General features: G+C 39.6%; 2 protein-coding genes across 2 annotated transcripts in view; both read left to right on the forward strand.

Annotated features, from left to right (window-relative positions):
* Positions 1-6,847: 6,847 nt before the first annotated feature.
* Positions 6,848-11,293, forward strand: htatip2 (HIV-1 Tat interactive protein 2). Its single transcript, XM_048969694.1, has 6 exons — positions 6,848-7,033; positions 7,363-7,552; positions 8,450-8,557; positions 10,021-10,158; positions 10,277-10,338; positions 10,540-11,293. The coding sequence occupies exons 1-6, from the start codon at positions 6,918-6,920 to the stop codon at positions 10,751-10,753; spliced, it is 828 nt and encodes a 275-aa protein (XP_048825651.1). The 5' UTR covers positions 6,848-6,917; the 3' UTR covers positions 10,754-11,293.
* Positions 11,294-14,246: 2,953 nt separating this feature from the next.
* Positions 14,247-22,242, forward strand: part of prmt3 (protein arginine methyltransferase 3) — a 63,311-nt gene continuing 55,315 nt past the window's right edge. Inside the window, exons 1-7 of the mRNA XM_048969681.1 lie at positions 14,247-14,336; positions 14,628-14,751; positions 15,826-15,908; positions 15,997-16,046; positions 17,203-17,308; positions 17,403-17,556; positions 18,309-18,471. Coding sequence (XP_048825638.1) covers positions 14,321-14,336; positions 14,628-14,751; positions 15,826-15,908; positions 15,997-16,046; positions 17,203-17,308; positions 17,403-17,556; positions 18,309-18,471 — 696 coding nt within the window. The 5' untranslated portion in view covers positions 14,247-14,320. The remainder of the gene's footprint in view (positions 14,337-14,627; positions 14,752-15,825; positions 15,909-15,996; positions 16,047-17,202; positions 17,309-17,402; positions 17,557-18,308; positions 18,472-22,242) is intronic.

Consider the following 22,242-nt stretch of genomic DNA (forward strand, 5'->3'; position numbering starts at 1 on the left):
TTTTTCAAGTTGCATTTTTCTGACCACACAGCTCAGTACCTCTGCTATCACATGAAAATGAAATTTTAAGAACAGAAAAAGATTACACTGTACATGGTATTAGTCCTGCTGCACAGTCAGAATTGTAGACATTATGAAAATCTTGCTTTTAAAATCCCATCATGTTAGTAGGTGCTGTGCACGCCTGTGAGAGCTGCCTCAGATTTCACACACCACACTATGGAATTATACACAGGCACTGGAGAAGACAGCAACCTTAGGTCATGATGGTGTGGAGGGTATTGACTATCTAGAAGAAACTGCTGAGAAATCTCTAAGGAAGTCATTTAAATATTTTAGAATATAATTGAGTGGTCCACCACAAGTGCAATCTACACCAAAGCACCACTGGGTTGAAGTTCAAATCCCACTTTGAAGTGCTTTTATTTATTTTGGATAACTTCATAGAAGAGCTGGTAAGACAATTGTTTCTTAATTTAGCATTACCTTACCTGTCCTGTGTCCCCAAAATATGATCTTCTATTACATGTTACTCAAGAACTATGAGTGTATGGTTCTACATGATAAATAGTTGTCATCGAGGATGTCAAGTTATGACAAGTATTTTACAATTGTAACTAATTAATTTCCACATAGAAGAAGTCTAAAGCAATTAATAAGAACATGAATGTATTTCATTCATGAAAACAATGCAAGTTAAACCACTGTAGTGTTCCATATTCTGATCACTGGGATTATCTCTGGCTTCTCTGGTTGATTGTTCAGGGTAAAGCATCACAGGAGGCAATTGAATAAGCATTATGGAAAACAGAGGGATGAATAATGTATAATAATTAGAACAATTGATGGGTTTTTCTCCTTTCTAATGTATTTAGGACAGATTGAAAAATAACGGAGAAAAATATCAAAGATGTCAGATTTGTATATATCTTCCTATTTTTCAAACCAAATACATAATTTGGGTTTAGTTAGGAATTTACTTCAATTACAAATCAGAATGACATAAGGTAATTTTATCCACAGGAAATACAGTCAGTGGGACCAAACACAGCACAATAAACCAACACCTGATTATACTGTACATACTCCAGGACTTTTAAATACAATAATTATGATAATATGCTTTTCTATTCTGTTTTTATTATCTAGCAATAAACACGTGTAACACTAAGTTGCTGGTCAACAAAGACCAATAAAGAGTGTCTTTTATGAGGCTCACGGCTTTTATGTTTTTAATGCTGATTTTAGAATTGCACTTTTTAAGACTTTACAGAATGGTGCAAAGTGTTGTAAGTTTGCTTTGCCAGAGTTCGCAGGCTGTAATATGACTTTTTGAGAGCCTGCTCTCTCTCTCTGATATGGAAACATAATGTCAAAGTAAGTGGAATACCAGTATGCTTGCTGACTTTTGCTGGACCCTTAAGAGGGATGTTCCTGAGGCCAAGGATAGCAGGAAATTGTACACTGCCATCTTTTAGATGAGTCACTTCCACCTTACACATACACTGTAATCCTATGTGCAGTGCAAAGTCACCCAAAAGGACAGATGTGCCATGCATTATGTTATTAATAGTTATACTTGCTGAGAAGTTCTTTTAGTAAGGCATATGCCCATCAAGAGTCTGAGTAATCTGTTTGTTGTTTAAGGAGTCTATTGTTCTAACTTGGTGCCAGACTGCAAAGCAGGTCTCATTGCTGCTTAACAGTAGGCTTTACCAAAAGCTCATTTGACCTGGATTAATAGTTGGGAAGGTCTTTCTCCAACTGAGCTGGGTTTTGATTTGATCAGTCTTAAACAAAAACAGTTAGGAAGGAAGTGTCCTTAAAAACCTTTCAATGAGCTGTATTGTTTTACAAACTCCCTTTTTTCCTGGTTTAATTGAGTAAAAGGATAGGTTCTCTTTTATTCCCTTTAATGAGAAAGCTAAATTCCCCAGGAACCAGTAGATGGTCATTTTAACTTACACCCTGAATTACATCGTTATATGTTAACACATTGAATCATACAATCTGGCCAATTATGCATTATAGTGTCTTGCCCCAATTATACAAGATGACGATGATATTTGAAAAATTACTCAAAAGCGACAATTGCCAATGTTAACTAAATGCAAATGGAAAGGGTCACAATCAAGGCTACAAAAAGTCACAGTGATATATTCTTTTCTTCTCTGTTTGATGCCAGTCCCTAGATGACTGGGGAAAGATAGGTATTAATGGCATATCATTGGACAATCAAACTGTATTTGACAGTTGCTTTTGATGGCAAGAGACCAGGCCTAATTGAGCAAATACAAACAATAGGATCAGCTGTGTGGAATCTCACCCATGGGGCTTGGGTTTCCCCAGTCTGTCTCCTCTCACCTACAATGTCAATGAATGTGACAGTAATTCTGCCATTAGGAAACAATGACCAGCAGATTGTCCTGTCAGAGTCAATTAATTGCCATCATTAGCATCAGATTTTTAAGGTAACAGTGCTGAGCATGGCCAGCTTCAGTCAGTAAAATGACATGGAGTGGAAATGCTGTATCTGTGTAACAGTAGCATTCAAAAACTGAAAGGAGCAGGGAATAATCTTCATTTATCATAAACTTGTTGTAACTATTTAAATGTAGTACTTAAAAATGTTAACATGTTCTGTATAATTAAACTGCATTATGTATACATGGATAATGTTGTTTCAGTTGGCCTACTGTTATTTTTTTTTTATAAATAGTAATATCAGAGTAACAATTAAATAGTTTGTTGTGTGTAAGAAGCCTTTTTAGAAATTCAAATCACACAAGGTTCTTTTGGAGACTGAATTAACCACTCTATGACAGTATATTAAAAATCACCCAAATTGCTATTTATTAGAAAACCAATATTGTCTGACATTTTGAGACAAGTGTATTAGAAAAGAATGAAACATAAAGCAACCGGAAATCCAATCTTGTTTTAAACAGAAGCCATCCATATCCTGACGGTTGATCAATGAATGACAATGAATCAACATGTGCAACTGACAGAAACTCAACGTCAGCCCCTTCCCTGCTGCTGGCTGCAATTAATACCTACTGGTAAGAACAATGGGGCGACATTTCCTTTTCATAAAGGGGCAATTAGAGACTTCTCTGTCAGCAGCTTCAAAGATCAAGGCTCGGGACGTAGGAAGCTGTCAGTCAGCCTATGTTGAACGAAACTGAAGATTTACGTTAATAAGCTAAAGACGACTTTTTTCTGTCGGCATTTTATCGTGTCAGAATTTATAGGCAAGAAGTCGTCAAATCATCTGCTTTTCCTTTACATGATTTCTTAACGAGTAACATCACTTAAGGTGCATAACTGATTTAGATTGAGATCAAATTAATCTGTATATTAGACAAATTTCAGATTTACTTTTCAGCACCCCTTATTTGTTCAAAAGGACTAAGGGGTATAAACTTAATTTATATATTATTTCTATTTTTTTATTAGATCACAACACAAGAATTAATGAAAAGTACAAAAACTTGCCTGCCTTTGAAAATATAATTGTGTGCGAATTTTATTTGATGCTATTAAAAGAGTCGATTAATCATAGAAACAAAATAACAGTTCTATCGGCTACGTTTCAATACCGGGCTGCGTTCAGGGGCTGCGATATTTTGGTACTGAGCTGTTTGACTGCAGGGACAACGACGACCTCTGCTGTAAGATACGAGCTACAAACGCGATTAAGCCTGGAATATAATCAAACATGACACCGAATCCTTGTACATTAAAACCATTTGCCTACACACCAGAAGCTTGTATCACAAAACTGGTTTAACAAACTCAGGGTTAGTGCATACGTTTCAGCTTAAGAAAACCAAACAAATTCAATTCGAAATAAACAATATCACAACACTGACTATCAGCAATTCATGCCGAGTCAGGTATTCTTACTGAAACCACGATTACTTCTCAAGCGCTCGCATATAAAGGCGTAAAATCAGCCAATCGCTTAAGCATGGATCGCAAGAGGGCTGCGTACTGCACTGTAGCGGAACAGAGAATCATTATAGTAAAAAGCGAAGTGTTCTAAAGAGTTCTAAAGTACAATAACGGCGAAGAGTGATATCATGGCTCATGGACGGAAGAGGCGTCACACAGCGGGCGGGGGACTGGGGTGGTGGGGCGCTCGATAACATTTGCCAACGCAGGAATGGGGTCTTCTCTGTTTTTCACGCGAATTTGGCCGTGCACGTTATCAAAAGAGGCACTCAGCAGAATTTGCCAGCGTAAGTGCATACGTATAACCTGTTTGTTGTTAATGAAATGTGAATAATTTTATTAATTTCCAAACATGTGCGTTAGCGTAATTATTCTTAGTCATATGCATTCCTTTTTGTTATTCAGTATTAAATGAACTTGTCACCCTTCAAAAACCATTCAATATTTCTTTATCCATCACGCATACATAGATATTATACACCCCCCCCCCCCCCACACACACACACACACACACACATACACACACACACACACACACACACACACACACACACACACACACACACACACACGCAGGGCTAGTGCCCCCTGATGGTGTGCATTGAGCAGGGAAATCTGCAAACTGTGCTGGATTCTGGCCCTCCAGGTTCAGAATTGGGGAACCCTGATTTATATACTGTGGTATTTGGGAAGTAAGAAGAGCATTCCAAAACGTATTTCACGTGATCATCAAGATCCTTTGGCATATATGGATAAATTGTCTTTTGAGAGTCACTGCTTTGCTTGAGATGAAATAATATACATTGTCAATTTACTAGCCATACTTGCTGATGTCGTCTTCTCCATAAGAGTGGTTAGGTTCTGTGTCCTCATCCAACACGTCACGTGGGTCCCCATCCTGCCGCTGGGGTGCTGGTGGAACTGTTAGGACATTCTCTGAGACCCCCACCACAGAAAAATGGCTATGATGAAACACTTACACACATAGAGCATAAATATAAAAAGCTGGTCCATGCCTTTATCTCCTCTAGACTGGACTACTGTAATGCACTTCTCTTTGGGATACCTAGCAAGAGCCTGCAGAGGCTCCAATACATTCAAAACTCTGCAGCGAGGATCCTGATGAGAGTGCGAAAACATGAGCACATCACTCCCATTCTTCACTCACTTCATTGGCTTCCCGTCTCCGCCAGGATTGAGTATAAGGTTCTGCTGCTTCTTACACATCAATGCATCCATGGACATGCCTCCCCCCCCCCCCCCCCCCCCCCCACCTCAAAGAACTTATCAACCCACAAGGCGCAACACGTTCCCTCCGTTCTACACAGGCAAACCTCCTCCACAAACCAAGAACCAATCTAAAGACTATGGGAGACTATAGGGCTTTCTGTGCTGCTGCTCCACGCCTATGGAATGCCCCCCTGACTTCCTGAGGGCACCACAACCCACTGACTGCTTTAAAAAGCATCTAAAGACATTTCTTTATAACAAAACCTTTGGTTCCTCCACTAAGAGGTTTTAAAATTGTTTACTTTTAAACTGTTTATTTTGTCTCTTTTATTTTAACTTGTAGCCCTTTGAGATCTTGTGATGTAAAAGGCATTATAAATAAAATGTATTATTATTATATATGTGATGACCTTCCTTTACATGACAGGACTTGACCACTGCGGCATGTTGCCAGTGGTTCTGAGGATGAGCTCCCCCCTTAAATTGGGCCAATAGGCATTTTGCTGGACAGGCAGCTGAAGTGAAATCTGCCACAGCTGGCTGCCGTTGCACAGCTCAGGACTGAAACTTTTGGTTAAGATGGTAATTTACTAGTCGTTTGAGGCTCATGGCTTCTATACTTCTAGTTTATTTATTTATTTGTTTAATTAGTTATTATTATTAACCAGTTCAAAATACAGTATAGCAGCCATGAGTCTGGGGATATGAGAACCTTTCAATAGGGTGCCGCTGCATCGCATCACTGTCTATTTGCATAAATGGTCTGCATAGTCACATGGTCTGGTCTGTTTCAGACTACAGTAACCAATATGGAGCTGGTCTCTCCATTGCAACTATAACAGCTGCCACTCTTCTAGGAAGTCTTTTTTCAAGTTTATAGAGTGTGTCTTTGGGAATTTTTGCCCATTTATCCAGAAGAGTATTTGTGAGGTCAGGCACTGATGTTGGACGTAGCTACAGCCAAAAGTAGATAAATTAACTTTAGTTAGCGAGCTACCCACAAATGCCAAAGCCAGTTTCAGTTGTTTGTTAAAAGAATGAATACTTTTGCTAGAATGTTTTATGATTTCTTTAGGTTACAACTAGTCAGTTTGGAAAGGGTGGCATTGAGGAATTTATAATCAGTTGTGTGCTACTCTCAATTTCAACTTCTTTTCTACAGTCACATTAAAACTTGCTAGTAATTTTTATCCCTAGTTAATGTTAAGCCTTGCTCCTTTCAAACAGTTTGAATGACACCATAGCTCAGTTCCCACCAATGACAAATCAAAAGCAGCAAAAACAGCCCAGACCGACAAAATCACTGCTTGTGTGAATGAACAGGTTTCTGAATGTCACTGTTAGCTTTAATTCATTGTTTGTCACATTAAGTAAATACTTAAATACCGCCAGATTAATTTTCCTATAATAATCTGTTATGTATGTCTGCGGACGTACAAAATATATTATGGCCAGAGTCAGGTTCATTCAAAAAATGACGCTTACTTAAAGGTCTACAGACATTCAAAAAAATGCCGATGGCAAGCCTAATCTCCGGCGCCCCCGTCTGAGACAAAGTGAAACGAATAATAATATTGATAAGTACAATATTTATTAATGTAGTAATTGTAGCACTTGTTGTTGTCGTCATCGTCACGGCCCCACGTCGTGCACGGCCGCCACGTTGCGCGCACTCGTTCGATTTCGAAACCGGAAGTGAACGACACTCGTGTGCTGTTTTACAGCTTGTTATGACGTTCCTCTTATGCAGATGTGGTAAAACCGTGGGCTTCTTGAGCAGCATTCTAGTTCTGATAGCAGCCGTTTTACATTATTTTGCGTATCCAGAGACGATAGCGTGTCCAAGGTAAGTAAGGGTGACACACTGGGGTTACGTGGATCAACGCTGCCGCGGCAAGACTCGTTTTGTAGTCACTTTTCTAAACACCACGCCCGCAGTTGAAATGTAATTTTGATCACAGTGTCCCTCAGAATGTGTCATGGTGTTGAACCCTGGTGAAGTCGCATAGCGAACACGATCATTTAAAATCAAGCTCAGTGATCGTGGGTAGAAAGCCAAGCCTCTAACCTTTGCGTCGTGTTTTAAGTTGTTTTCAGTCATAGACAGACCCTTATTAACCTGGGTTTCGGTCTAAATAAACAGAAACTAAAAATATAAAATTACATCTGTATTAGAATGGCGAGTAATATGAGGACGCTGGAGGAGGCTTTCCGGGAGAAGAATAAAACCTGTTTCGTCCTGGGCGCCTCTGGGGAAACGGGCAAGCAGCTGCTGAAAGAGCTTGTGGATCGAAAGATCTTTTCCAAGATTACCCTGATAGGGAGACGACAGCTGACCTTTGAGGACAAAGCTTATGAAAGCGTGGTAAGTCAGATACATGCCATGTCAATGTCCCTGTTAAGCCCGTGGACAGCCTTCAAAGCGATCTGGCCGCATTTATGGCAGGGATGTTTGAGCGTATTGCACATCTGGCTGACGTCAGTGTCCTCAAACCCGGAACATTCTTTGTTAATGCGTTTTTTATCGTGTGTGCAAAGCACAGCACATCACATCAGCCACCCAGAGGAAAATAAGTTAAGAGCGTGTCCTTATTTATCCTTTCAGCAAACCTACTCCGTTTATTTTAAAGATTTTTTTGCATCTTAAGTCATAAACACACACACACACACACACACACACACATATATATATATATATATATATATATATATATATATATATATATATATATATATATGTGTGTGTGTGTGTGTGTGTGTGTGTATACACACATACAGGCTGGATCAAAAGTAGGTATGCAGTTTTTATTTTACAGTACTGACTGGAAAGTGTTTAGTCTCTTAGCTGTTTGAAATGTGCTTCGTCAACATTAATACATTCCTGGAGCCTTTTCCTGATACTGTGACACACTTTAGGACATTTGATAAATTCAGGTTAGCAACAATGACCAGAAATTCTTACAAAATAAACTTCTTCAATTCATCCTCTTTGTGAGGCTTCCTCTTAAAAACCTTTTCCTTGACTACGCCCCAAAAACATTCCATGGGTGTCAGGCTGGGTGAACATGGTGACCAGTCAGTGCCACCACATTGTTTTCTAAAATAAAAACTTTACTTTGTAAACTAGAACCTTTTACTTTGTAAAATAAAAGCTGTATACCTACTTTTGGTCCACTGTGTGTGTGTGAATACATATTACATGCATTAAATATGTACACATTTGCAATTAAAGTAAATTAACTATGTTTACATTTTTTTCCAGATCCAGGAAGTTGTAGATTTTGAGAACCTAGATAATTTTGCTTCAGCGTTTCATGGTCACGATGTAGGATACTGCTGCCTGGGAACCACTAAAGCCAAATCAGGGGCTGTAAGTTCAACTAACATTTTAAATTTTATAACCCAACATGTAAAACCGGATTCCTCAGATTAGTCCACAAAGCATTTACTCATTTATTTAGTAGTTGCATCTTTATCAAATTGTAAAATGATCTGTAAGTGACTATATTTTCAAAAAACAACTCAAAAGGTTATTTTACATCTTGTTTTTTTTAGTATTATTTTTTTAACCTGACGGATTTTGTATTTAAAATTGTGTAATTTCCAAGAATGTGGAATAATCTTAAGTGTTTCAAGTGTTTGCTTTGGAAGCAAATATGCAGTTCATAAGTTTTTGAGGCTGCTCCTTTGCCTCAGCATCATCAACGGAAACTTTGATTGAAAGGGCCTCCTTTTGACTAGGGGTCTAACTGCTATTTGAGCCTAGTCTCCCTTGACTGTTTAGGTACGTTTCTCTGAGAAAAAGGATGTTGTGTCAACATTTCAACACTTCTCCCCCATGAACCACCATTGTGTGTTGGAACCTGGGAAGAATATTACAGCCAGTGTATTTGAAGTTCCACAGTGCTTCAGAATAGATTCGCATACAAACTCACGCTCTTTAGAATTTACTATTGCTGTGGGTTGGGGCGGGGGAGGGGGGCACAAGACAGTCATTGTAGCTCTTTTTAAATCTCCCCTTTAACCTCTTAAAAGCTGTGGAAATTCCAGCACTTGGAAGATGTGAAGTTTCTTGAGGGGGATTCAAGTCTATTTGTTGCTCATAAAACAATATTTAGGGTGATGAGGGGCAGTGTATGTGTCACCTCAGTGAATGGGTCACATTGTTGCAAGGTGATGGGTCTAGCGTGGGGCTGTGGGGTGGTAGCGTGGGTCCCTGTGTACTAGGGAGGGGCTGTCAGTTGTTAGCAGGAATGGTGAAGAATGGGGCTTGCCAGCGTCCGATGCTTGGGTTAGCATAGGGCCGATTTAACTGCATAATCGGATTGAAAGCGAGCCATGGTATTTATGTCAGTTCGCATTTCGTCAGATGGTGGCTGTGAATTGGAGTCGATGGTACAGCGGGCTAATCCAGAACTAAAGCCAAAATAATTAATGGCTTGATCTAATCCACTCTTCATTCTGTGGACTGTGAATAACATTAAAATGAGGCGAGGCAGTTGCCAACGTATCGAAATTTTAAATGCACCAATTGGAGCCTCTGCTGACTCCTGGATATATTTAGGGGGGAAAAGTCAGACATATAAAGATGTTTATTTTTTGAGCTGAGTTGCAGGCAAGAAGACATTTTGATAATTTAGTAGGGTCTGGGCTAGTGTTTAAAATTTTTGAAAATATGTGTTACATATGCATTACTCCTTTCAGTGTTTCTAAAATGTACCACACTTTCTATCTTCCTCAGTCGTATAATACTTGCATTCTGTAAAGTGGACTTAAAACTGGGACCTCTTGTAACAGGGAATTGAATGGTATCATTTTGCCACATGGGTACAGGATGGTTTTGTTCGAGTCGATCACGACTACGTGTTAAAATCAGCGGAGCTAGCCAAGGCTGGTGGCTGCTCCCACTTCGTCCTGGAGTCCTCCGCACAGGCTGACAAAACAAGTGCCTTCCTTTACACGAGAGTCAAGGTAAACTCCTTACAGTATACAAGCAGTGATCCTTCTGAAAATATTATTATGCCTTAATATCAAATATCTAGTAATTATAAGATGATTCAGCATGTAAATTTAATGTGCATTTTTCCAGGGTCAAGTGGAAGCAGATATTCAGGAATTGAAATTTGAAAGGTACTCCATCTTCAGACCTGCGTAAGTATTCCTTGCTTTCCTAAATACTTACTTTAACAATCTAAGTTTAAGGACCAATGAAACTACTGCAGGAGATGCTTTTTGCATCATTTCTTATTTCCTGTCCCACCCTAGTCTGCACCCTAGATTTCTCCAAGAACATTTCAGACAGTGCAAGTCCTACCATGTTCTGCCTTGATCTGATGATGTTTATTCCCTCAGAGTGCTTTTGGTTGATCGCCAGGAGTCGCGACCAGCAGAGTGGCTTGCCAGAAAGTTCTTTGCCGGATGCTCCTACTTTTCCCCCGGTTTTATGTCCATACCCGTTAAGTATGTGGCCAAAGCTATGGTGGCCAACACGCTCAATGAGGAAGGAAAAAGCGCGGAGATTCTTGAGAACAAGGATATCTACAACCTAGGAAAATGTGCTGAATAATGAAATGATTGCATTCAGTACAAGTAAAACTTTTGGTGCCTTTTCTGTAAATGTAATTGCATAGAAAAGGTATATCGGGGGTAATACAGAAGAGTGGACAACAAATGGAATCAACACTGAAAACGTTTCTTGATCTTTTAAAATGTTATCGTGACTTTTTTTATTAAGAAATTAATTATTATAGTCATTTTTCTGCCCACCTCAAAGATAGCATGCGCACTTCTGTGGATGCCTGTTACACAGCATTTACACACTAATGTTCATGGTGGCATATTTATAAGGTGCATATACAGGTAGTAGCCAATCAGTTTCCACCACCCAGGGGATGGAACCTCTGATTGGATGGGAGTGGTTCAGGCTGCATAAACCTGCAATTGCTTTTATGGTTTTTTTTTTCGTTTGATGATGAATGTATTTCATTGTGTGGATTGAGACATATCTGTATATAACAACGTTATTATGTATATTCCTGTAACGTTTTATATTGTGGCATTTTTTAACATAAGAGAAATTAAAGTCTAAATGAACTTTTTGCGCATATTACTGATATAATTGTTCATTTAATATACTTTTTGTTTGTACCATTCAAAGTACATTTAATATTGAAAACAGTATAAATGGTAGCCTAGTACATAATAAGCTGCACCCAAGCCTCAAGCCCATAAACCAAAGATGATTAACTGTCATTTATATTATGCTTTTGTCAATGTACCAGGATTTTGAACACAAAATGAAGCTCATATCACATGATAGACTTTTACTGAACGGTTTGTTACAAAAACTAATCATCAGTTGGAAACACGACAAGATCATTATTGCAGTTATCATTGGTCTGAGTGTAAGGTGTCTGAAAACGACTTTTGGTGCTGTCAAAAATGACAAGGGGCAGCGACTATTTTTTGCACACTATATGTAACTCATTTATCGAAAAAGGCTTACAACAGAACAGAGGTATTTAAACTAATTTAAACCTCCTGGTGAGGCATGAAGGAATTGCAGGAGGGTGCAGGTGGAGAAAAAGCAGAGCTGGGTGGAGGGGGGGCCTGTTCTGAAATTCAAAACCGGACACAGCATTTATTTACAATTACATAATATACGGGATGGGTTACAGGTTAATCATTACATTTTCTGAAAGACTTAATTGCACAGCTACACTGATGTTCCCTTTGTAGAATATCTGAACAAAGAATGTTCTTATTTATAGTGTATACATGGGATTGGCTACAATCAACAAGAACAATGCTTACGAATGCTTCATTCTTAGCGTTTTCATTTAGAGCAGGGGTGCGCAAATGTTTTTTTAAAAGGAACCAAATTTGATTGAGTGAAAATACCGCAGAGCCAACTACTCAGATATGTTATAACATATGGGTTAAAATGAGGTAAAACATACTTATCGATACATTCGGGTCCACTGTCCTGGGCTATGCAGTAAATACAGGAAGAGGGTCCTGTCTCCTGGGCTATGTAGTAAATACAGGAAGACGGTCCTCTGTCCTGGGCTATGCAGTAAATACAGGAAGACGGCCCTGTATCCTGGGCTATACAGTAAATACAGGAAGAGGGTCCTGTGTCCTGGGCTATGTAGTAAATACAGGAAGAGGGTCCTGTGTCCTGGGCTATGTAGTAAATACAGGAAGAGGGTCCACTGTCCTGGGCTATGCAGTAAATACAGGAAGAGGGTCCTGTCTCCTGGGCTATGTAGTAAATACAGGAAGACGGTCCTCTGTTCTGGGCTATGCAGTAAATACAGGAAGACGGCCCTGTGTCCTGGGCTATACAGTAAATACAGGAAGAGGGTCCTGTGTCCTGGGCTATGCAGTAAATACAAGAAGAAGGTCCTGTGTCCTGGGCTATGCAGTAAATACAATAAGAGGGTCCTGTGTCCTGGGCTATGCAGTAAATACACGAAGAAGGTCCTGTGTCCTGGGCTATGCAGTAAATACAGGAAGAAGGTCCTGTGTCCAGGGCTATGCAGTAAATACAGGAAGAGGGTCCTGTGTCCTGGGCTATGCAGTAAATACAGGAAGAAGGTCCTGTATTCAGGGCTATGCAGTAAATACAGGAAGAGGGTCCTGTGTCTTGGGCTATGCAGTAAATACAGGAAGAAGGTCCTGCGTCCTGGGCTATGCAGTAAATACAGGAAGAGGGTCCTGTGTCCTGGGCTATGCAGTAAATACAGGAAGAAGGTCCTGTGTCCTGGGCTATGCAGTTGAACATGTCTCACTTTTATGTACTGTTGCATTAGTATTTTTTCCTTTCACAGGGCACTCTTCAATCGACGGGTCAAATCCTCTGTACTTCGGTTGTTGACTGAACATTTTAAAAAGTTCAGAGTTTTTAAGTGTTGCGTTTAGGAGATGACAGATGTAGTCATCTGCCCAGATTTCAAGAAAACAACATACCTTGCTGCTAGACCAAGCAAGACCTCACTGCATATCTTCTTTTCCGCTTAGCTGCTGCTATTGGTATGAAAAAGAATCTGGCTGCAGAGCATTAGGCAACCTCCACGAGGAGGACCTTGTCTTCTGCAGCCAGACCCTTCCCCGATTTGTGTGCTCAGCCGCATCCCAGAATGCAAAGCACCCCTGGCTCCTCGTTTAGCTCAGACTCTAGGAGTGCACCTGGAAGTTGGGTCCAATTGTGCTCGGCTCATGTTCACACCCGCTCAAGGGCCTCAGTACGGTTCTTTTGGTCTGACAGGTTCCCTTTAGTTTGTAAAGAATTGTCATCTTACAGAAAGTAACATTATCTCTGAGCACATGATTATCGGAGATATTGATATTTGGAACAAACTGTAGAGTAGGCCATCAACATAAATGATTTGAACTGTGTTACACACTCTGCAGCAAAGTTCTTTTGGTGTGATCTCCAGGTGGGAAGTACTTGTATTCCAAAAAATATTGTATTATTAATAAACTAAAAGATGTTTCCTTCAAGATTTTACATACAATTTACCCTCTTAAAGAGGTTTTGAAAAGATTTAAGCTAAACATTTAACATACCAGTGTTTTTGGCAATTCTGATAGAGAAACAATATTTCATTTGCTTTTTCCACTGTGATCAGTCAAATTTATTTTGGAATGATATGCTAAACTTTGTAAACAGAAAAACTGGTAATTATGTGAAAATTGATATACAGTATTTTACGTGATGCTGTATTTTGTGTTTCATGGGCTGGATAATGATAAATATAATTCAACTCTTAATTATTCTTGGCATATTCTACATCCACAAAGTGAAATAACCTTGCTGTAATCGACTGAAAAGTATGGAACTTTAATATTTATCGAATAAAACATTTTAACGCTAAAGGAACGACATTTTATTTGAAATCTAAAGACATGTCAGTCATGCTGAACGGATCTCTGTTTTTTACTTTAATATATTTGTACGACAATCGTGAATACAACACCTTTTTGTTTTAAATACATTTCCTGGGGGAAAATAACTTTCATGAACTAAGTTATCACTGTTCAGAAGACACAGCGACCTCATGTGGTCAAAACGTAATTGTGTAATGTTATACATGACCCGGAAATAAACGTATTAACGGAAGGAGGTATCATGGCGCAGTACACAGGTACACGTGAAATACTGAATGAATCTTAGCGATTTCAATTTTTTTGTAGATGCATAAAAAAATATAAAAAATTCTAGTAGTAAGCGGCATGTGACGCATTATTCAACGTATAAGTTGCAGCACATGAGTGTCTCAGTTAAGATCCATAAATCGGTTGCCTTTTACTGTAATTCGTTAAGATTTTCATAATTGCGGATCAATAACACGAAATATACGAAGTGGTTTAGTTGCATTATGTGTATAGGTGTCCTCAGATAGTTTCATATTGTTGCACGTGCTCCATTTAAATAGAGGGCAGTGCTTCGGCCAGAGACGAAATGCCAGATCTGTCAGATAGCGACGGCGACGATGACCAGTGGCAGTGCATGGACGAGGATCCCAACAATGTGACCATCACATGCTTGTTTTGTGACCGGTAAGCATTTGCAAACTAAGCTTCGGAGGTGCTGCGTCGCAGTAGTTTGCTGTTGTAATTGTTATAGTTTTATATCAATTTAATAAATTAATATAGTAATATAGGTCAATTTTTTAAATACACTGGAGTTTTCACAACCTACACAACCACAGTGCCACAGTGGAATACAGCCCCTGTTAATCTGCGTTTTAACGTTATCTACATTAGTGTAAAATGGAATTAAAATGGTTGGATTAGATTTTAGAAAAACACATTGAATATGATGTATGTAAATGCAGTCATGAAAAAGAGATTGTACACGCTATGTTATTTCCACGCTGTTCTGGATTTCCGTTACTTTCTGCAGTTCAACATTAGTTGAACTGACTTTTTTAAACTGGCCATTTTGTGTGATTGTGTTTTGGGGTTTTGTGTGCTCCTCGTTATGGGCTGGCCTCGTGCCTTCAACTAGGGCTGTGTAATATGGCCATAATGTCATATCACAATATTTTTTGTTAGAATAATGATCCGCAAAATATAGATTAGAAACGCAGCACGTAACATAATACTAATAAACTAAATTATTAAGATATGTAAAATACGTGTAAAAGAAACTCACTCATTATAGCAAAGGTGCTTTTTCATTTGTTTAATATGAAAAAAAGTACAAAGTTTTGAATACAAATGAACATATATCTTTCGGTAACTGTACATTTCTGAACTCAGTTCACAACAAATACAAACAAAATTATAGTAGATAAAACTGGCTGTGTTACCACCTGTTGCATGAACAATATCTTTGCAGAGTTTGCAAATTGTAGAAGATTGGTCCATGTTGGATTTGACAAATATAAACCGTTTCCATGCAATCACAGTAGAACCCTTTTTATAACCACTTCTTCCTCACCAGCCAAGCTGCACAGTGCAGTTTCTTTAGCAATCTGAAGGTATATAAAGTTTTTTTTTAGCGTGATAAGTCCTTCCTGTTTTGTTCTGTCTGAAATACCCACCAGTTACTTTGACCCTATTCTGGATAAGTGGTTGAACGATGTATGTTCTTGTCTTGTATGTATTGTGTGTTCTGTTGTTTTTTAGGTTATTGTATTCTGTACAAGAGACGTTCTTGCACTGTCAGTCCGACCATCATGTGGACATTCCAAGTTATGTGAAAAGACGCAGTAAGTTTTTTAATCATTGATTAATACTGTCAGTTCAAAGATGCTGAAATTATAAACACATTATTTTAACTATTAAATGTCTTTGCAGAACTGGATGACTATGGCTATATAAAGCTCATAAACTACATACGATCCGCAGTAAGTATTTGTAGTGATGGAGAAAAAGATTTGGACTTTATGCACTGTATGGAACTGTATAATATCTTCAAGACATGAATATTTTTCTTCTGTTTATTGTTAGTGAATGCTGTATTCATGTCCTGTAAAGCCTTTTAAAATGTCATGCGAAATTCCATACATTTAGTCTATAAAATTTAAAAAAGAATTTTTGAAAAAGTAATGTTTAAGCCCTTTCAGTGGTGTGAGCTTAACCGCTGCCTCGCAGGATGTAAAAATAGTCATTGTGACTGAAATTCTAAGGCTGACATGGTGGTAAAGTGTAGATAATTTGTTATTTTTACAAGAAAGTTGGCTCAGAGTATTTATTATCCACTCTGTGGGCTATCCAGAACGGTGGAACCTCTTGGCAGTTATTTCACCTGTTTGCTTTGGGGTTCAAGCCTGGGAAAGATCATTTCTGATCATAGCAGTTCTGAGCCGTATTGAAATTACGTGCTTCATCTGTTAAGAACCACAAACATTTGTAACACTGTCCTCATGCACTATTAATGCATGATATATTAAATATTTATCAAGGAGTCACTGGGAATGGGAATTACTGGGTGTTTCTAATTCAATTCAGAAAATGGCCTTAACATCACAATTTGTGATTTTTATGAAATTTGGCCTGTGAATTAACTGTACCTTCCACAGCTGAGATGTTCTTTCTGTATTATTTGATTAATTTCCCTTTGAGATATAGCATCTGTTCTACATCACAGGTAGCACAGAAGTGATAACAGAATGTTTTCTTATGAGCTGAAACTTTTTCTTTTTTTTTTTACGATTACAGAATCATGGCTGAGCTTGTTGGAAAGCTCAGAATGACTGCTTTTGCATAAATCTGTTACTTTGTTCCGGGTCAAAGTTCATCTTGTCACCTGCATTTTTTTACATTACATTTGGCCGTTAAAAACAGTGTGGCGCTTGGAGTAACAAGTCCGTTTTTTATAATGGAAAAACATGTGAACTACTTGTATATAAAACTTGGTGCCGTCCATGAGATAAGCTCTCCCAAAGCACGTAATTTTTTATGCTATTTTTCAGCCTCAAAACAAAGCCTTTAGATGTAGCTTAGTAATGAAATTCAGGATGATTGATATTTAAGTTGACTCTGAGAGTGTCTCGCCCATAGCAATGCAGTGCAGAGGTGCTGCTTAGTGTGCCTGAAGATTGCCCTCCGTGGGATAATGATGACTACATGAGACCAGCACTGCAGGATGACCCTCTGCTTCAGATCGGTATGCGCTGTCCTTCCTGAAGCCGGCTGCACGGCAGTATAGCGCCCCGCTCTGCTTCACTCTACGTTGGCTTGTGTGCCATTTGCCTTTGCAGACATCGAGGAGCTTTATGGGCTGGGTGTGGACACTGTGGCCCCGGACCCGGAGTCTGCTGCTGGCCTCCTCTGCAGAGCCCAGTGTGCAGAAGAGAGAGCAGCTCGCACAGAGGAGGCCCTGGGCAGGGCCCTGGACGACCTTCACAGGCTGAAGTCAGTGTGCCGCCATCTGGCTGTCCCAGCGTGTCCCTCGCACTTTACAAAGCCTGCCTCCTCCTTAACGGCAGCAGCATCTATACACATATGCAGATAGGAAAAGTGCAGGGGGATGTCACAAGCCAAGGGTAACATTTGCTAAATGTACATGGTTGCTGTGGTTTATAATAATGGGTCAAACTGTTGCACACATAAGAATCTGTGTTATCTGTTTAGAGAAATATTACCTAATTGCACAACAAAAGTTTTTTGTTTGGGAACTTCGCTCGTTTATAAACTTTGACCTTTATTTTGTTCTTTAGTTATTTTTATAATTGTCATCCCTATTATTTATTGCTTTATTTCAGTATGTTTCAATTGCAGTAGTAAAATTTACATAAAGTAACCCGTAACTAAAATTCAGGGAGTATTCCTTACTTTGGGACTTATGAACAGGAGTAGTTTCATGTATTGGTATATTAACTCCTTCAAGTCTGAATATTTACTAGTAAATTGCATATATTTAGTTATAATCTATATAAGTAGTAAGCTATATATGTATATATATATATGATATGCTTTTATGAGCTGGTTCATCGCGATGGTTTAGACCTGTATGTTCTTTCTCCAGTGTCCAGCAGAGGGCACTCTAATGTTCAGTCAAGGGGTTCTGGTGGGAAAAATGGGAGGGAAATACCACTGCAATAGTAGCTCCCTCCTTGTGGGGCACTGTCCATTGCTTTAGGGATGTCTTTTGGATCTCCTTGCAGAGTCCTGGTGCAGAGCTTAGTGCTGAATGTGGATTCCGGCCGTGGCCCAGGGACGGCCCCGGGGTCCTTGTCCACTGGGCCCGTTGCTGAGCTACGGGAGGACGAGGACGAGGCCTACTTCATCTCCTATGGCCACTATGGGATCCATGAGGAGATGTTGAAGGTGAGGGCTACACCGCAGAGTTGCAGGGAGTCAGTCATGGGTGATACAGTACTCCCTGGGCATCACTGCCCCCCAGTGGCAGTGCAGGGAGCTGTCTCTGCTGTTAAGGGCATGGTGTACTGCTTTTGGTTGCGTGTAGGCACTGCAGCGCAATCTGTACCGCTACCTATGCGGTACAGTGCGTCAGGCTGACGTCGGCCACGTCACTGCCGGCCATTGCATCGTTCGGTGGCTGCCATGAGTGTGAAGCGCCTTTGCAGGGCCTCCTCGGATGGACGTCAGTGTGTCACACACGGCTTGCAGTTGACGCACAGAGCCTGTACTGCAGTTTTAACCCTTTGCACTCCCTGCTTCCTCATTGGCTCTTCAGCTGTGTGACGCAGTCTTTATGGTGGTGCTTTGGTTTTATGTGCTGCCAGTCAGCTCCTCAGTAACATCTGCCGCAAAGTCGCTGCAAGTGATGAAATAAAAACGCCGTTTTGTGTGTCCCTGCCCCGTTTTATCAGTAATATAGTAACAGTAACAAACGGGCTGTCACTATTGAGTATATTGATAATTGAGTCATCTGTTGATTTGACGATTAGTTGAATAATTGTTTATATATAATATATACATATATACATTTTTTTATTTGTATGTTATTTATTTCAAATGTCGTAAGGCAGGAGCCAGCCCGGGACGAGGTAGCGGCCCATTGTTGGTATTCGTGCACAATAAAACATAAGTAAATACATACATACGTATGGGCGTTCCCGCGCTCAGCCTCTCACTCATTCATATAGTCCATTGAAGCACCACACTTAAGTTACATGTTTGTGGACTGTGGGAGGAAAGCGGCAGATCTGGTGTACATCCGTACACACACAGGAAAAACCTGAAAACTAGACAGCGCTATGCCACCATACTGCTCTCGATAGTATACCTGCACGATATGCAAGGTTAATATAAATCGTCACATCGCAAGAGCTGCAATAGTCAGCTGGGCTGAGACCTTCAGTAAGTTAAAGTAAAGCACTGTGGCTTTGTCATAGGAAACAAAACTTAGCAAGCTTTGCAATTTTACTAATGGTTATCAGCATTGTCTAGCATACGTTTCAAAAATTGTGCCTAAATTTAACTCCCTCTCTTGAGCTCTGTATGTGCTCTCTGAGAAAATCATAATCATTCGTGTCCTTGCTGTTGAACTCGCGTGTATAGTGTGGCACGTTTGTGAGAAATTTCACAAAAATTACTAAGGAATAGAAAAGTGAACAATAGTTGGTCACCAAAAGACATTCATCTATCTCTGTATGGAAATTCTTTGAATTGCTAGTCAAAGCAAGTTTTTATAATATAACTGCTTAGGGTCTGTTGCCACAACTCGCAGTAACATCATTAGCTTAGTTGGCAGAAACTTAGATAAGAAACTGTATTAGGTTACAATTAATTTTGAGTAAATTTTCAGCTCTTCCTTTTGCTTTATAAGTATCGCAGTTTTTATGGCATAAATTTCTATTATTGCGCTGTGAACTTCTTATAGCATAGTTCAGCCCTACTCTATCACAGTGTGTTCACAAAAAGCCTTCATTTTAGCCGTGATACATAAATTGTATAAAGTAAATTAAGCCTAATGCATTTATAGCGAAGTAATAACAAAGACAAGCTAGTCAATTGCAAGAGGCTGATTAGTACATAGTGTATTGTTATCTATGGCTAACCTCCCGTTGTTGGATGAGTTTCTCAAACCGGAAAGTCTTCTGAAAGTTTGCGTTTTCACGTTTAACGTGAAGTGGTTCCACTCAACTGAGGTTCTCACTCTTTATTTGGACCCTCATTGATTATGATTCATCTCCCTTCTGCTACATTACCGAGTAATCGAAAAGGCAAATTTTAATCGGTGCATTTTTAAAATTGAGAAATCGAGTTTAATTGAGTAATCGCGACAGCTCTAATTAATATACACACGTTTTTTGGTGGACTGTTTCACTTTAATTTGTGCTCCATTTGAATTGTATTTTTTTTTTAGGTATGTTGGGGTGTTTTTACTTTTGACCCATTTAATGTAACGTAAGAATATGAGAGATATTCATCTGCCTGTTACTGATGACATGAGCTTCTCGCCATGAGCTCCACTGCCTGGGAATGTGCTGGCATGGGCCTGATAGCGTGTAATTAACTGGGGAGCAGAGCAACATGCTTTGATTGGTGGATTAATTAATGGAGTTGCTCTCTGGCTCAGTTATGCTCGGCTAGTGCGGCTACTGTATGTGTGTGTGATCTGTTATGACTGTGAATGAGAGTGGTGCTGTGTGTGTGTGTATGTGTGTGTGTGTGTGCGCGTGTCAGCTTCTGGACCCAAATGCTGGTCTGATCAGAGGAAGTTCTGGCAGTAAGTCAAAATCCTGCTTTGTGTGTAAATGGAATCCTCAATGTCCTTTAAATGAATGACAAGGAACCTCAAATCGCCATTAAGAAATTTCAGATGTGTCTGGCCAATAATCAGAGACGTCACTGTAAGTGCAGTTGAATGTGTCACTGCTGTGAAATCTACAGTGCATTCTTATTTATACACTCATTTTACAAGAGTTAATTTGTAGCTTATTATTCAGTGTGTACTGAGGAACTGTCATTGACTCTTTGCAGTTTCCTGCATGTAGGAAGCCTCACAGTTGACTCTCTGAAATGATCAGTAGTCTGCTGTAGCTCTAGCTACTGGGTGTTGTGGGTCTTCTTTGCCTCATGATTTTACAGGGCAGTGGCGTCGTCGGCTGGTGGCTTGGATCCTACATTTATTGCTTTTTTTATGACTTGTAACTCAGGATAGCTTATCCGTTCAAAAAAGTAATTTTCCCGGAAATGTCTGAGCACTAATTATGTTTTAAGTGGCCCATGCACAATACAGAACATGAGAAGGCAAAGGAATTAATAGTCACCCCCCACACCTGACTGGGAGTTTTTGCAGATAAATTACAAGCTTTTACGTGTCAGGTCACAGCTCAACGTTGCTGCTTTCCACAAAGCTGTGGATTGCTGAGACGTCGTGTGTTTTTCTATGTCCTGGTTAAGCAAGATAACGGGTTGCAGTGGGATGGGAAGGGAACGAGGCCTTAGTGAGACGCGTCCTGCTGGAAGCGTTATTCCTCCCGTCTACGCATCCCCTAATGAACCGCAAGCCGCATACCCCCTTCTCCCTGCTGAACGGGGCTGACGTCTTTTTGAATTCCACAGATTCTGGGAGCAGTCCTGCATTGCCACTGCAGATGCTTTACTTGTTAGGTCTGTTTGATGGATATTTTTCAAATGTTGGAGATGTATTTTATGGGTGACAAATTACAACTGATGAAATTTTGAGAAAAATCGCCACACAGTGATACCAAAAAAAGGATAGTTTTGACACTTGATCCTTTAAAACCATGACTTGGGAGAATCGATGGATCTTTTTCGAATTTTACAGAAGCAGTGATTGGGTGCTGAACTAGAACTGCTTAAATTTTTAGACAGATCACCCCAAAATTGAAGCAACGCTGCTTAATGGCAGCATAAAGAATTGTGAAATCAGACATTGTGAACGTGACAAGTCTGAAAAGTATTTGATGGATCTTCACAAAACATTATATGAATGAAGATCTACAGCTGATTTCATTTCAGGCGAATGGCTCAAAACTATTGCAGCACTGCTGTGTGGGAGCATGGGAATGAAATAGCAGTTATAAGAATACACTTGGTCTTGTAAACACAATAACTGAAAGTGTGTGACAGATCTTTTTCCACATTGTGATGTGGTGCAAATTT

This window comes from Brienomyrus brachyistius, chromosome 11 (assembly GCF_023856365.1).
Source record: "Brienomyrus brachyistius isolate T26 chromosome 11, BBRACH_0.4, whole genome shotgun sequence".
In the NCBI taxonomy this organism is placed as follows: domain Eukaryota; kingdom Metazoa; phylum Chordata; class Actinopteri; order Osteoglossiformes; family Mormyridae; genus Brienomyrus; species Brienomyrus brachyistius.

Excerpts from the sequence above, each read along its gene's own strand:
- htatip2 (XM_048969694.1), top strand. The coding sequence starts at position 6,918 with ATGACGTTCCTCTTATGCAGATGTGGTAAAACCGTGGGCTTCTTGAGC. Across the intron at positions 8,558-10,020 it reads CTAAAGCCAAATCAGGGGCT|GATGGTTTTGTTCGAGTCGA; the intron begins GTAAGTTCAACT and ends ACATGGGTACAG. Across the intron at positions 10,339-10,539 it reads TACTCCATCTTCAGACCTGC|AGTGCTTTTGGTTGATCGCC; the intron begins GTAAGTATTCCT and ends TTATTCCCTCAG.